The sequence below is a fragment of the Rhipicephalus microplus genome, chromosome 1 (genome assembly GCF_043290135.1).
Source record: "Rhipicephalus microplus isolate Deutch F79 chromosome 1, USDA_Rmic, whole genome shotgun sequence".
In the NCBI taxonomy this organism is placed as follows: Eukaryota; Metazoa; Arthropoda; class Arachnida; order Ixodida; family Ixodidae; genus Rhipicephalus; species Rhipicephalus microplus.
This window is the reverse complement of record NC_134700.1, coordinates 153,441,915-153,457,494: the sequence shown is the minus strand read 5'-3', so window position 1 is coordinate 153,457,494 and position 15,580 is coordinate 153,441,915. Positions and strand designations below refer to the sequence as shown.

General features: G+C 40.3%; 1 protein-coding gene across 4 annotated transcripts in view; it reads right to left on the bottom strand.

The window, feature by feature from the left end:
• Positions 1 to 4,087: 4,087 nt before the first annotated feature.
• The window catches only part of PAN2 (PAN2-PAN3 deadenylation complex catalytic subunit PAN2), a 159,630-nt gene continuing 148,137 nt past the window's right edge, over positions 4,088 to 15,580 (bottom strand). For 3 of the 4 annotated variants that reach the window (XM_075887506.1, XM_037429814.2, XM_037429815.2), the window contains exons 24-27: positions 14,056 to 14,113; positions 12,824 to 13,003; positions 11,158 to 11,251; positions 4,088 to 9,951 (exon numbers count right to left, since the gene is read on the bottom strand). In XM_075887506.1, coding sequence (XP_075743621.1) covers positions 9,776 to 9,951; positions 11,158 to 11,251; positions 12,824 to 13,003; positions 14,056 to 14,113 — 508 coding nt within the window. In that variant the 3' untranslated portion in view covers positions 4,088 to 9,775. Of the gene's footprint in view, positions 9,952 to 11,116; positions 11,252 to 12,823; positions 13,004 to 14,055; positions 14,114 to 15,580 lie in introns of all 4 variants that reach the window. The other variant, XM_075887507.1, reaches the window with a different exon arrangement.

The window sequence follows — 15,580 nt, the reverse complement described above, 5'->3', positions numbered from 1 at the left end:
AAAGTGAGCTGCGCGCAGTGGAAGAGGAGGCGCGCGGCTGGGAGAAAGGGTACGGCCGGCGAAAAACATAGAAACGGGAAATATCAAAAGTACAGAACAAACAATTAACGTCAAGGCGCGCGCGCCGCTTTATGCCACGCTCCCCAGATGGCGCGAGTGGGAAAAGGGCCCGCATTTCGCGACCTGCAATCAAAACACCGGCGAGCGGCGGCAGACACCTGTAGCGGCTATTTGGGAACTAGGATATGCCCAGGGTACAAAGGCACAATAGTCTTGCGGCGGTCACGCTTATTCCAAAAGATACTTGTTACTTAAGTGAAGAGCTACGGCAGTGTACAGAGTGTACTGTTGATGAACATCACTTAGATAGCTAGGACCGCCAAACAACCAAACATTAGATAATACGTAATAAGCTTTATTACTCTTAAATATTTATTTTAGTAACAAAGATGATCTGACTTATGTTGGACAGCAGTTATTTATTTTCCTTTCTTTCATGCAGAAATACAGCGTTTCATGGCTCTAATGCAAATAAAAAAGTACAAATTTGATCAGCCAAGTAAGCAATACACCACAGTGACAGATGGCATAACAACTTTGTGCAGATCCCGCGTTTGCTCTAACAGGTCTTATCGATCAACAGATGTAGAATGCTGCATATATTTAACATGCGTTCAGTTTTGAAGTATGCAGTAATTTTATGCAGAGATCTGATTACAAAGGCATCTATGACCTAAAGCGGTTTCGTTCAATAATTTCAAATCGAATTTGAATAGTATATATCCTTTTAAAAATGGGCATATTTGTCAAGACCCAACTCACCTGCACAATATTTTTTGTAAAATTTGAAACAAGGCCTGTGCACATGCCATTCTTCTTGGTTCAAAGGAAGTGGGAACAACTTTGAATAGTAGCAGGATTTCACTTGCGGATAATGTGAGTAATATGTTACGTTTTCAAATTTGCTATACTTAGCAATCGTTGGGATATAACCTCCCAAAATGACCATATGATTATGAGAGACGCTGTAGGGGCGGGCTCCGGAAATCGGGACCACTTGAGGTTTTCCAACCTGCGCCTAAATCTAAGCACACTGACCACAAAACATTTTCGCCTCCATCGAAAATCCGGCCAGGATTCGATCCCGCGACCTGCGGGCCAGCAGCCAAGTGCCTTAACCACTAGACCACTGTGGCAGGCCAATGTACTATAGTTAGAACATATAGGTCGACATAACATGCTGTTAAATTTAAACAATAGTGAATTGATGTGAGGGAAATAGGGTATTTTAGCCTTGAAGTGATGCCTCGCGGCAGTGTGCATTTATTCTGCATAGGTGTTTTCGCGGCTTCGCACCCCATAACTGCAATGAAACCACCCCTACAAAAGTTATATGCGAATTACTATACGTTTATATGGTGGGCCGATAAGATCACAGGTATAACGTGGCCGCAGAAAGCACAAGACCGGGTTGATTGGCGGATTATGGGAGAGGCCTTAGCACAGCAGTAAGCGTAGTCAGGCTGATGATTCGTTTAAATAGGTGCTTCCACAGCCTAACACTCCTTCACTGAAGTGAAACAATCTTTACAACAGGAGTGCGTGCGGATTAAGATACACATATTTGTTCATTTCGAATACTTCAAAATATTCAGAAATATAAACTCAAAGCAAATTCGAATACCATAATAATAATGTTCGAATATTCAGGCAAGTCTAACAAAGATGCTTCAGCAGTGCAAATTTGTTTCAGCCTCCTCAACTTGCCTGACAGGTAAGCTGCAGCTTAGGAAGAAAAAAAGCAGGAGGTCATGAAGACCAGACAAAGGTGAAAAAAGATTTGGCTGGTTCAACAATAGCCGACATGTATGTAACGCTGAGCGTTGCGTGAACTGTTGCAGCACAAGAAACTGACACGCCTCAAGAGTGTGGTGAAAAGTTGCACACCCTTGACTCCTGGCCGCAGAATCGTGCACGACGGTGAGACGTTATCGCCTGCTCTGTGTGCCTGCAGCAACAACAGAGGACATCCTTTTTCACGCACGCACGAAAATGCAACACCGGGCATCCTTCCTCAAGTTCTGTGCTTCTGCAGACCCCCTCTCCCCCATAGACAAACACTTTGGCTTCGTGCTACTGACTGCACTGGCAAGGCACCCTCATGCCATGCCTTTCCCTCTTTCCTTCTCTCTTTTCTCCCTGTCATCTTTACATCCCCATTCCAAAAGGTGCTGAGCCATGCCCCCGCGACAGTAGGCACAAAAGAACATCCTTTTTATCTCTTCCTCTTTTATTAACTCCTCTCTGTCTCTTTCATATGTGAAGTGACACTGGTCTAGACAAGTTTGTGTGTATGCAAACCTGAACGAGTCTGAATGCATACAACTTTATATCTTGGTTACATTGAATAAAGGAAATATGCATGTGCCTGTCATGAGCAAGTGGGTTGTCCTTGCGAATTCTTGCGAAAGGCTTGAATATTCAATACGAGATGCTCTGGAATGTACTTAAGTTACATAACAAAAATACTTCTCTCAAAATTGTTCAATATACTAAAATATGTACCCCAAAAAGTATTCAAAGGGGTACCGCAACATTTTTTCTAAGTAATGAACGAATGAGATCACAATCAAACTATACCACCTCACGAATTGACTGCCAGAAAAATTTTCGTAATTCATCATGTATGAGCAGAGTTGCATAGTTAAGCTACCGGCTTTAGACGCTCTCTACTTCCGTCCCAGCGTGCGTGCTCAAAGCTATGCAGTGAGGGGAATGACAAGAGTCTATGTGCATACACCAGTACATGCCATTACATTGACCCCTTTTTCTTTCGAATGCATGGCTTATTTTCAGTGTGATTACGAGTGCATTGGTGTAGAACAAGATGCGCACACGTTGCACCACAGCACAGTGGTCGTGGTAACTATGCTGCCCAAAATGCTCAAATCAGGCAATGGCTGTGTCCATGTGCATTTGGGTATGTGATGCAATTATTTTGGTTATGTTATTGTTGAAAGAACAGCGAGCAATTTCTAGCACACCTTGAAGTTTAGCTGTAAATTCCATGATACGTGCTGTTCTATGCCTGGCTCACGCGTTTAAAAGAGCCACGACTACAAATCGGCAGCATTTTTTGACCATGTTTGAAAAGTGCTGCAGGGTCCTTTAATATAGAGTAAATCGTTAGAAACATTATGTGCATGCCTAGAACTAGGACACAATTTTATTTTTCTTAACAAAATTGTACTCTTGATAATGCATAGTTTTTATGCTGAGCGTAATCAAATGCTGCTTGTTGTTCTACTGAGCATTCATGCAGAAACAGTCGGCAATTTGTGCATCCGTAGAGGTAGCTTAAATGGGCAGGCTTATAAACTGTGGGCACACAGCATTTATGAACATGGCTTCTTGCGCAATGTTCACATGAGTGCAGTGTAGCTAAGGTGCACATACGGAAGTACACACGCTAACCAGCAAGTGAAGCGAATAAATTCACTGCCTATCCAAGAAATGCATGATGATAAGTGGGGAGGAGCGTCGGAGCGTTTTGTCGGTGTGTATCGGCAACAAAACTGGTGACCTTGAGAGATCTTGCATTATACAATAGCTGTGAATAAGCAAAGAAATGCTTCACATAAAAAAGCTTGTAGGTTGCTTTCCAATCCGCAGCAACCTGCCAACACAAAATGTACACAGTTTTCCTTTTTTTTAATTTTTATTATTATTATTATCTTTAATGGGCAGTCAGCACTCACATACAGTTAACTTCTGATGCGACCCACACGTGATGCAGTGACAGCCACTGACAACATCAGAGAGCCAGGAACAAGATGAAAATGCTCTTGCCCATTGTCCGTCTCTAGTTCTTTGAGCATATTGGAAGTAATTCAAAAAGACTAGCAGCGTTACATGGATGTTTCTTTTTTCATTTTTGCTCAGATACGTGGAGTCAGCACACGCTCTCTGGTTCACCAACCAACATGGCCCACGCAATTTGCCGGGCTGCACAAAGCGAGCAAACCCGAACCCAGTTTCTCTTTACTGCAGATAAAGTAGAGGACATACCAATGCAACAGCACCGGGATTAAAAATAATGAACATCTTTATTATGCACATAAAAATTACAGTGAATGTACATAATATCGATAAACGATTGATGCAACATCACAGATTTACAGTAAACACTTGCCCACTGAGATCAGAAAGTGAACACAGTAAGAATTAACCACAAGGCCTGAAGCAATTACAAAAATTTTTTTAAGCGTTATAAAGAAACTTCCAAAAAATTGTAAAACACAACAATACAATGAGCAATTTACCTGAGTGTATCATCCCCCCTCCCACCAAAAGAAAGAACAGATGTTCAGCAAAAAAATATTGAATTCAAGGAGGGCACAATACTCACTCCATTCTAATGCACACCTTTTTTCAAAAATATTTGTTAAAAATAGTATGAACATTCGATACAAGTATGCCTGCTAAACCTGCAATGTCAACATGCAGTTATAATGGCTACTAAAGTCTCTGTAGTCATATCTGTATGCTATCATATGAGTGGCAGTATATTCATGCCCACTCCTTCAAGTTAAACAGGCAGTTTTAGACACAACTGGTAGGCTACAGTGGCCTCCTAAGAAATGATCATTTGGTATGGGCAGTCATAGTGATAAACAGTCTTCTGCAGCAACAACTTACCTCATCAATAAAATAATTTTCCATTTCTCAAGGGAGAGCCAACTGTCAGTAACGTTTTCTTACTATCAGAAACTCGCAAATGCTCACCACAGCATGTTGCCCTTTTTTTACCTGGCAGTGATGATTGGGTGTGCATTACAACAAAGCAAATCAGTCTACTTATTCGCTCAGGAAATGACAATGATTGGTGTAAAACCTTGAGAAGTGTGCCTTCATCATTCCCCTTTTTTCTTATTTTGTCAGGAATAAACTAATAAACACTAAACGAAGGGACAAAGAAAAGTCACATTCACACTAGTCAAAGCGTCACCGAAAGAAATTAAACAAAAATTTATGGTTTTGCTTCCACATACTCGAGTGTGTGTCAAGGCAACATCTTTTGGCCTCAAGTTTGGATTATCGAGACTACAGTATGTACGGAAAACGGCGAAAGGAGGATACATTGTTGCCAATTTGTAAACTGTGAGAAAATGGCAACTTTCTTAATTTAGCCAATGTTTTTCTTTCCATTACTTCCAATGATCATGTGTGAGTTGAAAAGATTCTTAGAAGAGAAAAAAAAACTGCTAATGTGCAAAACATAATGAGAAAGGCAATAAAATAAATCTACATGACTGTAAGACAGAGCAGCTTGACTTTGTATTCTTAAATTTACTATGAAAAATGAAACGTTTTGATGCTGCACCTTTGTCAGGCTGTTGCGCTTGCTTTGAAGCAAGAACGAACAGTGCAAGAAGCCACAAAAATGCATAGAAGCCTTCAATCTACTGTCTTTTGTATCGTGTGTAAATGATTTATACATTAAAAGCCGCAACATCTCTACCCCTGCACAGCATGCTATACACTGTGCAAACTCCTGATCAGATTTGTTGCCAGTTTCGAAAGGATCAATCTGTGAATAAAAACTACGACACCGAACAAATACTTTCCCCTCACCAAAATAACTTTTGCTAAAACTCCAGCACTCTGAACTGTGAAGCCAATACTTAGAACATTATGATAGATCGTAAGAAAAGTTCAACATACCTCGATGTGGCACCTATTTCTCAATATACAATAGTGCTGCAATACAAGATCTTATGAATCGCTAACAATGAGTAAGAAGGCTCGATCATGCTTATGTTGCCGTTTCAGCCCAATATAAAGAGTTTAAAACAAATTCAGACCTCAATATCGACAACAAACATCAACAAGGTAAACCCAAAATCTTTCTTGCCAATATCAACATGTCACAAGTGCATGTATGTAATGAATTATTTGATGAAGATATTTTTCTGCTAAATATGGCTTCAATGTAAAAACTGCATACATGACCCTGTGGCAGAAACACTTTTTCTTAAACTGTGCGTGGCATATTTTTTTCCTTCTATACTGGATTGTCACACAATACTGATACTGTTGATCCCACCTTATTGGCACAGTATCAAATATTCAATAGGCTTATCCAGATCATGGATTCTTGGTGTTACATAGTACAAGATGTACAGTAGCAATAGGTGACCATACGTTTATAACAAGGCTATGCAATGTGGCATGTAAGTACTACCAAGTTCACTGCAATGCTCAAAGTGTGTTCTCAAGAGAAGAAAAAATTTGGCAAAAGTTTCGTGCGAGTCACAGGTTTCCTCCATGACTTGGCCCTCAGTGAAACTAAGTTCAAGGCAAGAATTCTACAGTTGCCCAGCATGCAGGTTCGCAAGCATGCCTATGAAATCACTCCTTGGCATTATTTACATGATTATGGTTTCTCACGAGACATAGGACAACACACTGGCCTTGCAAGGATTACACAAAAGTTTATGAGAGACGTGGGTCTTCAAAAAATCTTTTTCATTAGTAGAGTTAACTGAATTAAATTGAACATAATCACTTTTCTTTTTTTACAGATTCTGAATATTCAAGTATATTTTTATTATCAGCATTAGAATAAAAGATACGAAATTTCTGAAAGCACATTTCCAACAATGCTTTTTGACAATTTTGATTTGTTAAACACAGTAACCAAGTGTATGGCATGACTGCCAGAAAGCTAGTGTAGTGAATTATGCTAATTTGATTATTTACATTCAACTCTGAGTGCAATATAAACAGACAAAAATATAATGGAAAAAACCTTGCTTCGAACAGTTTAGGATTATTGAGAATTATAGTATGGTGAACAATATGATAAGAAAACAAATACCATCAGCAGCAAGAGCAGCTTTTGGGAAATTTGAATGCATACATTGATATTGTGTTTGACGAAAAGAAGATGCCAAAAATCCCCATATGAATTGTGCTACAAAATGGTGAAATAGTATACTTTTTGTTCTAATGCCGCTTAATAAAAATCTACTCAGAAATTTGGAATGCACAGAAAAACTCAATAAGTGTACTAAATTTCGTTCCATCCGGCCACCTATTTAAAAAAAGTAGACCCACGTCTCCCCTTAAAACATTGCACACTCACAAATGATTAATGCATAAAAAACCTGCAAAATGGGCATCCGTGCACATTGAGATGCATGAGAAGAAACGAATATACCACAGTCAAAAAAGAAAGGAGTGTTACCCCGCCATATTACTTTCACTAGACTACAGTTCGAAAGGCAATTCAACCAACTAAACCAAGTCATATTGCTGCCAGATCAGTGCAGAACTGATTAAACAGCTACCCAGAGCAGATAACTCCAAGAGCCTCCTGAAATAATGGGTACCTTTCTGAAGGCTCTTTACCATGACTACTGGACTTAACGTTAATCAGCGCAGTGTTAAAAGTTCTGCTCGTAGCTGTTCAAATGAGCTTAGGCTGGTAGCGTGTAAGGCATGTGAAAGATCAGACAGTGATGAGTAGAGGAATTTAACGACACACAATTTCTACTGCTGGCATGGTACAGCAAGCATGTACGAAACCAACAACACCTGTACCGGCTTGCTGTTCAGTTTGTTAGTAAGTGTCGTGGCAAGCGTAGCACATATAAAACCAAAGTAGATAGTACAAAGACCCTGTTAAGCTTTCACAGTGCAACCCATCTGATAGATTTGATATTGTTATAATCTTTGTTGATAAGTAATACATTGTTTCCAAGTAAAAGAACAAACGTTATGCTATACTCACATCATTCAAGTACATGAAATTACAGTTGCTGTCTGTAAGATGTATCTTCCACATGATTAACCAGAACACAATACCAATGGCAGCAACGAACAGTTTCATTGCTCCATGCCAATAACACTAACCGATGCCTATACATCATATCACAAAATAGTATATCCTAGCAGACACAAGAGGCGTGAAGGTCTACGACCAACACTAAATTCAGGACATGTTTAAGTTGCACATGACCTCTCAGTTGAATTGTGTTTTTTTTTTTAAGCTGTGCGAAAACTGTCCACACCAACCATTTCAATTTTGACCAGTACTAATGTACACTTTATGTACTGCCATTCTTACGTTACTGTTCTTACAAGACAGAGGTCCAGTTGCAGAGCCATTATGGACAGATAGCTTAACAAAGATACAAAAAACTGCAATTGCAAAGACCATCTGTGTTCAAATTGATGGGACAAAGCCTTTAAAAATGCTGCAGTTTTAATACAGCTACTCGTGCTCACTTTTAGCCACAGAAAAATATAAAAACGTTCAACACAATCACATCTATACCAAACTTCAGCAGCATTCCCAAACATAGAATGGCACTGCTAATTATAGTTGACATCTTGCAGTGGCATTTCGTGAGGTTAACTGTTGTGTACTGTCTTGAAGTTTCCCAGGCACTCCGATAAGACAGGTCAGGTGGAACCACATTTATAGTTAAGCATGTTTTCTTAAGTTATTGGGCATTTGAGAATAGCCCATCTTGAACAGCTTCAACAGGCAAGGATGATGAATTTGCTGCTATCTGGCCCAGATTACACTTCCATATGCAATAGCACATTGTTGGCCACTTACATACTGTGTCAGCCACAACTGTCTCAAGTTATGAAATCGGCGGAACTTAAGGAACATGAAAAGGTGTATTTTTGCCAGACAAAATATTACGCCAGTTGAGGAAACAGGGGATAGGGTGAAATTTTCCACTAAACAACTCCACTAACTCAATTCTGTTTTATAAGTGTTTCATTTATAGACTTTGGGCACTTGAGAAAATATTAATGGTATGACGAGATTCGAAGAGGGTCAGTGCTTCATGTACGTTCACTCAGTTGGAATACCAAAATTAGCATTGACTGACATGATATCGATTCCCGAAATGTGTAACTGAATGCTACACCAATTCACCAGATGGTATTGACCTGCATAATTTGAAGAAGGGCAATGCCAAATAATGAAAACTGGAATGCCAATTCATAACACTACAGGTTTGGTAACGAAGCCCTCTGAACAAGTGCCATTCACGAGACTCCTGCTGGAACATTTGCCTTACGCTCTGGATGGACTCAATTTCAAAACTGCAAAACACTACGCCAGAAGATAACTGAAGATAACTGGCTAACTAAACAGGCTAATTTAAAGCCTTCTTGAAATTTATCATTTCTTTTGGATACTCACAGACATAAATTCTGCAGTGCAAACATTGATAGTTAATTTCAAATCTCCATACTTTTCGACTGCTAACAGATCTCATAGAGGTGCCACACGGTGCATTGCTGATCACAACTAAGCCCAACTGGAATCAAGTTTGCGAACAGTTATTAGCTCCTTTCTGCACCTTGCGTGAAGGAACCTATCACGATCAAAAACTTCCATGCAGGTCCGTCTAGATCCCATCAAGAGTGACCATGTGGCACCAGTATTAGATCTGTCGGAACTAATCAAAGTTACCTTCCTCCTGCTCTGTTCTATGTCTAATAACTTGAGACAGCAGTTGCTCAAACTCCTGGTACAGGGCCAGCAAAATGCGCGCTAGAGCTGCCACATTACCTTAAGGCAACTACCTCCGGGCAACTCCGGGCAACTCAATATACCTCCGGGCAACTCGTTAGGCAACTCAACTGGCACCTGCAGTGTTGTATGCTCCGCCCTCGACTGGCCTCACTGGGCGTCCAGATTGGGCGGCCAGCAGCCTTCCACTGCGGCCCAGAGGTGATCGCACTGTCATTCCTCGTCTGCTCCGGGAACCTTCCACGAGGACTTGCGGCCGGCCTCGTACATCTCCTTCAAGGACTCAGTGACCCGCCCTTCCCTCTCAAGCTGCTGGTACTTGCGGTACAGCCGAAGTGCTGTCTTTGCATCCTCGATGGAGTCATGCATCTTGGATTGTATTTTCAGTCCTGAGAAGCAAGAGTTAGAAAGTCTAAGAGACATTAAAGAATGATGCTACAACAGCAGAGTATGCTAGAGGTTCACTTCAAAACTATGATTCCATTCTTTTGACTAGAAGAATTTCATGACTAGCAAAGAGAATGAATGCCAAACTACCTTTTTTCCTCAATTTTGTGCTGCAATCCTAACACTAGATCCTTAGTGTAACATCCCAAATGTATTTCGTAACCTTTGGTAGTTTTAGCACAACACTGTTGCTCCGTCTAGGTGCTGCTTTATCCCTTTTTAACTCATACATTTTTATACCCATTTACAAATGTGTGAAGAAGTACGAAGAAAAATTTACAGCACTCCCAAAATTAAACTTGACAATTTAGGCTAAGCAATGCACTAACTCACATTTTCACCATCTCAGTTTGCATTTATCAGTGTGATTTCCACTCGAAGACCTACATGGGAGCCAATGCTGGCAGACTCTTCACGTCACAATGCAGTTGCCACTACGAATTGCGTGTACTTGTTATACTCAATGTTTCGATGTTGTGCATCAATCTGTGAGTACGGTACATATATGTATGCTTTACTGAGTGTAAGCTTTCCAGTGTGCACCTTGAGCGGTGATTGATTACCAACAGTATGTAGAAGGGCATTACGGTTTGCAAAGGACTAAAGTGGATAGCAGCTTGAGAACACTGATGGAAACAAAGCAGATCCCGATCAAACATGCTTCATAGTGTAACTACCTCAAAAAAAAAATCCAATTCAGAATTAAACTAAAACCAGTAAATAAGAACAATGCAGACGAAGAAAACAAGATATGTTCTTGGATTTGTTTCCACCCGTTACTTTCACAAGTTCTCATCCAGAATATGATTGATATGTGAAGTTTAACGTTCCAAAACCACCATATAATTATGAGAGATGCCGTAGTGGAGGGCTCCGGAAATTTTGACCACCTGGGGTTCTTTAACGTGCGCCCAAATCTGAGCACACGTGCCTACACTATTTTCGCCTCCATCGGAAATGCAGCCACTGCAGCCGGGATTCGATCCCGCGACCTGCGGGTCAGCAGCCGAGTACCTTAGCCATAAGACCACTGCGGCAGGGCTCGTTCAGAATAGGCACTTGCCAATTTGCCAACCTAGATAGTCATGATATAATGAAAATGTGCACCTAATTCAGCAAAAACTTTCTCTCCTGTTCACAGGGCTCACCGAGGAAATGCCAGGCCAGGAAACGCAGAGATACCATTCTCTTGTTTGGCAGTTGAAAAAGAAGCACAGTGTCAATCACTTGGTCAGCAGGCACCTGTGAAGAGAAGCAAACGTACACAAAAAATGAATAAAGCTAACAATATTACAGTACAACACTTCATGAAAGAGCACGCTGTTCAAGCAGTTACATTTACTGTAGTTGCTCTGATGTAATGTGGCCACAGATATGACGCAAGGGATGCCAATGTAAACAACTCGATTTTCGATATTCGATTGTATTGCGAGGGTCGACTTTAGGTTGCAGAATTACAGAAAAAAAAACTCCCGTTACGTTTGACAAAATAAAGTTCAAGTTTCCGACCTGGTTGTGGAAGAGCTGGAAATGAACACATAAACGTTCGATGACCGAAATAGAAGCTTGAACCCAATATTTCTGCACTGCATTGTCAGTCATGAATAAACTGGTACATATAAATACTAGTAAGTAGTAGCCCTGTGTGAATGTTCTTAGCACTTCGAATACTATCAGCAAACATATTATACTATTTGAATTCACTTTGACACAATTTAAAGGGGTCCTGCAACACTTTTTGAGCATGATCATAAAACATGCCGATCGGTAGTAGAGGCTCACAAGAAGATACGAGCAAAATATTATAGCGCAGCACACGGCCTGGAATTTATGATAAATTCTCAAAGTCAGCTAAAATTGTTTTTTCTTCTCTCGACAAATGACAGCATAAGCTCTTAAATCACTCATCACAGCTGCTCTATCAGCCATTGGCTGATTTGAACATGGCGCTCGGTCGTTGCAGGGATTGCCGCAGAAGGCCGCCGCTTGTCTACGCATCTGCGTGCCATCGCACTGAAGAAGCCACGTAGTCAAGGTGAAGAAAAAGAAAAGTGCTCAAGGTCACAAGGCGCGTGTGACGTATTTTCTTTGCCCGCGACATACCTCCCTGCTTAGCTTGAAGCACTTTCGTTGAGATAAAAGAAGAGAGAATGCGATTGCAATGCGACAAATCTTTGTAACTCTGCTTGTACTGGACGAATTCTAAAAATATTTGCAACGAATTCGTGAGGCAATAAGCTATTTTAGTGAATCCATTCCATACTTGAACAAGTGTTGGAGGGCCCTCTTAATAATTTCCTCAATTTCAAAGTATTAGAAACGATCAAGTACTATATGCTATTTAGCACATGTAACCAGCTTGAAAAGGTGGTTTCACTGCAGCATGAGCCACTATGCTGTGAAACCATCTTTACAAAACAAAAAAATTCACACCACCGCGAAGCCACATTCGACGAGGTTTAGCATACTACCCGCACTCTGATTTCTTTTTTTTTTTTGGTGTTTAAACATGTATTACACAGGTTTAAATGTTAAATATGCTAAATTCTTGAATGTATTGTATTTGAACACATATTAATAGGTTGCATCTTCAATAATTCGAATCCTGCTACTATTTAAGCTATAGTGAAAATTATATTTATTAATTGTAATTTGCTTTGACCTTGCTTCAAGCCAAAAAGTGACATCAGGTAATCTGACTAATAAGCAGCCTAAAAAATATCTAACATGTGCACTGAACTCAGAGGGGCGAGGCACAGGGAAGATCACAAAAGCATCATTAGATTTGTGACCCGACAATGATAGGGTACTCACAACAAGGTTGATGACTCTAAAGTCATTCTTGAGGCCGTGACCCACAAAGATAACTCCTTCGTCCACGAGGTAGCGAAGCTTGCGATAAGTAGCCTTAAGTGTAGTGAGATGCTTGGACGAGATGGTCACATCCAGGTCACCAGGCTGGATGCCTGAAAACTGGGTCAGGTAGTCCACCACCTGGAAACGCACAGTACAGCAAAGAACACTGAGGTGCAAAAGAATAAAAAAATTCTGTTACAGGTAACAGCGTACACAGAGCTTTCTTTTATTTGAATATACTGCAGGCTCACTCGGCCGTTGCAGGAGTGGTTACATAAGGCAGTCATAAACAAAAATCAATGGCTTGTACTTTAGAAACAAAGGATTCCACGGTGCTGCTTTGCACAACATTATCAGGCAACTTGTTCTACCGAGAAATTGCTAAGAGAAAGAGCGAATGTTTATGTAGGTTGACACGACTAGAAGGCTGTCAAATTGTTTTGCTGTGGTTTGTTCTTGATGAATGTGAGAAAGGATGATGCAAATAACGTGACTTCGGAATTTTGAAATGGTTGTTGTACAGGAGAAAAATTAATTTAAGCTTTGAAACAGTTCTTCGTTTTGAAAGTGGTTCAAGGTTTGCTCTCGCTAATAATTCAGAGACGCCAGATTGTCTAGAATAGACAGAATATATGTATCGAGACGCTAGTTTTTGTATGCGCTCATTTTTTTCAGTTAGATGTTTTTGGAGAGGGCTTCAGATTAAGTCAGCATACTCTAATGATGGTCTGATGAGTGTTTTATAGGCATTAAATTTGACACTTGGTGGAGTGTTGTGCAAGTTCCTTCGTAAGAATGATAGCTTGCGTTCGGTAGTCTGACAGATGAAGGAGATGTGAGGATCCCAGTTAAAAGCTGAGGTGAGGATAAGGCCCTGAGTGTAATAGCAAAAGAAGAAGACAATGGGGCATGCTTGCTTCCACCCTTTTACACAGCTGCTTGTTGAGTTGCTTAGACAAACTGCTGCTCAACAGCATCAAGTCATGCTACTCATTTTGAAATATTTAACACCTTATTTTTCCCGTGAATGCACTATGTAATATTTTGTTTTGATGTTCAAACACTACAGCACTTAGTTGCACATCTGTTCGCTGTTGATATACAAGCACAATGCTGTCCTGCTTGTCGTTATTGGTGCGGTTGGCTTTTGACTTAAAAGGATCGACAAAGATTATCAGCAGTTTACTTACCTGTTCTTGAGTGGCAATGTAGTCGTCAATGAATGGAATTCCTTCAAGGGGCCCTTGCCTGGAGAACGGAAGAAGCTAATGTGAGAGAGAGCCTGAATTACGACGAGAAGTAAATAGACAATTTTGCCTTCAAGCGCTTGCCGTATTTATACAATTCTAATATTCTAATATTCTAAGATTCTAACGTGCACGTGATTTACATGACCTAAAAACAAAAATACTGCAAGCCCCGATTCCAATGCGCACTTGATCTTCTTGACTGAAAAGAAAGAAAAAAGGCAAAGCAATAAACTATACGCCATGCTTCTAACATGCATATGATTTTCCACAAATGAACAAAAAGTGAAAGTTTTTGTTCATAGCTAGGTCATTTTTAAGATCTGGAAATCTCCACGCTTGTGGACTTGTGGCGACCTTTGCTAGAAGATTAACATTTTCAGCATTCGCCAGGCTTGAATGCACGTCTCCGGCATGCGAAAATGACGGGATGTACTCTTGTTTCCATGCCTTTAGCTGCAGAATAAATTTACGTTTAAAGATAATTTTGTGTCAAACATGATGCATCTTCATGACGGCCAAGTGCATTCTTAAATGGGACGGATAACAGATCGTACAATGTACAATGATAGCACGGGACTGATTGAAAAAGGTTCCAGCGATGCAGAAAGCAAAAAGCAAACATGCTATACTATGGTTGCCAGCAACAAATGAGCGATCCCACTACATAATGGCGATGATGATGGGCAGCAGTGGGGCAGTTTCAGTTGTACCCGAATCTATCGCAGATGCAATTTTAGGGTCTATCTTTTCTGAAAAAAAAAAAAAAAAAAAGTGCGTGTTCGAACTGGGTGAACACAGTATGTCTTCGCATCCGTTCTCGACATATTCAGGCCATCAATCATGTGAAATGTGGATGCTCCTGAGAATTCAAGTTTCATTTCCTTGAAAGGAGGAGCTGAGACAATAAACAAAAAAACATGTTTTCAAGGGTACTGGCGCCCTCTGGTGTGACCAGAGTGATAACAGGACAAAGAAAACTAAACCACCAAAAGTGCATACAATAAATAGTGTATACACGTATGTACTATTGGGTTATAGAGAAAAGAGAATTTATGTAAGTTTATGTGAGCGGTAGCATGCAGCCAGTTAATATGAATCAGTTTGACTCAGAAATGTAACACAAGACTGAAACATCACAGCCAAAGCAAGCTTGAGGCTTCTAGCTCTTGCTAGAAACTACAGCAGCAAGCCATAGCTATGGCCTTTCAGTTTGCTAATGTGTCTACCCTGAAAGACCATTAAAAACCATTATCTATAGGTGCAATGACTCCTCACTCAAGTAACCCATATTACAAATGACTGTGATAATATTTTAGAATAAATTACTAGTAAGTAAATGAATGAAAGAAGGGCATTTGGGAAGACTACTTTTTTTGCTTGACACATCCATCATGAAAACCAACAGGTAATAAAGCCAAGAAAGGTATAGTAGACGTTAATTTTAATTTTAAGTGTATTGTAGTAA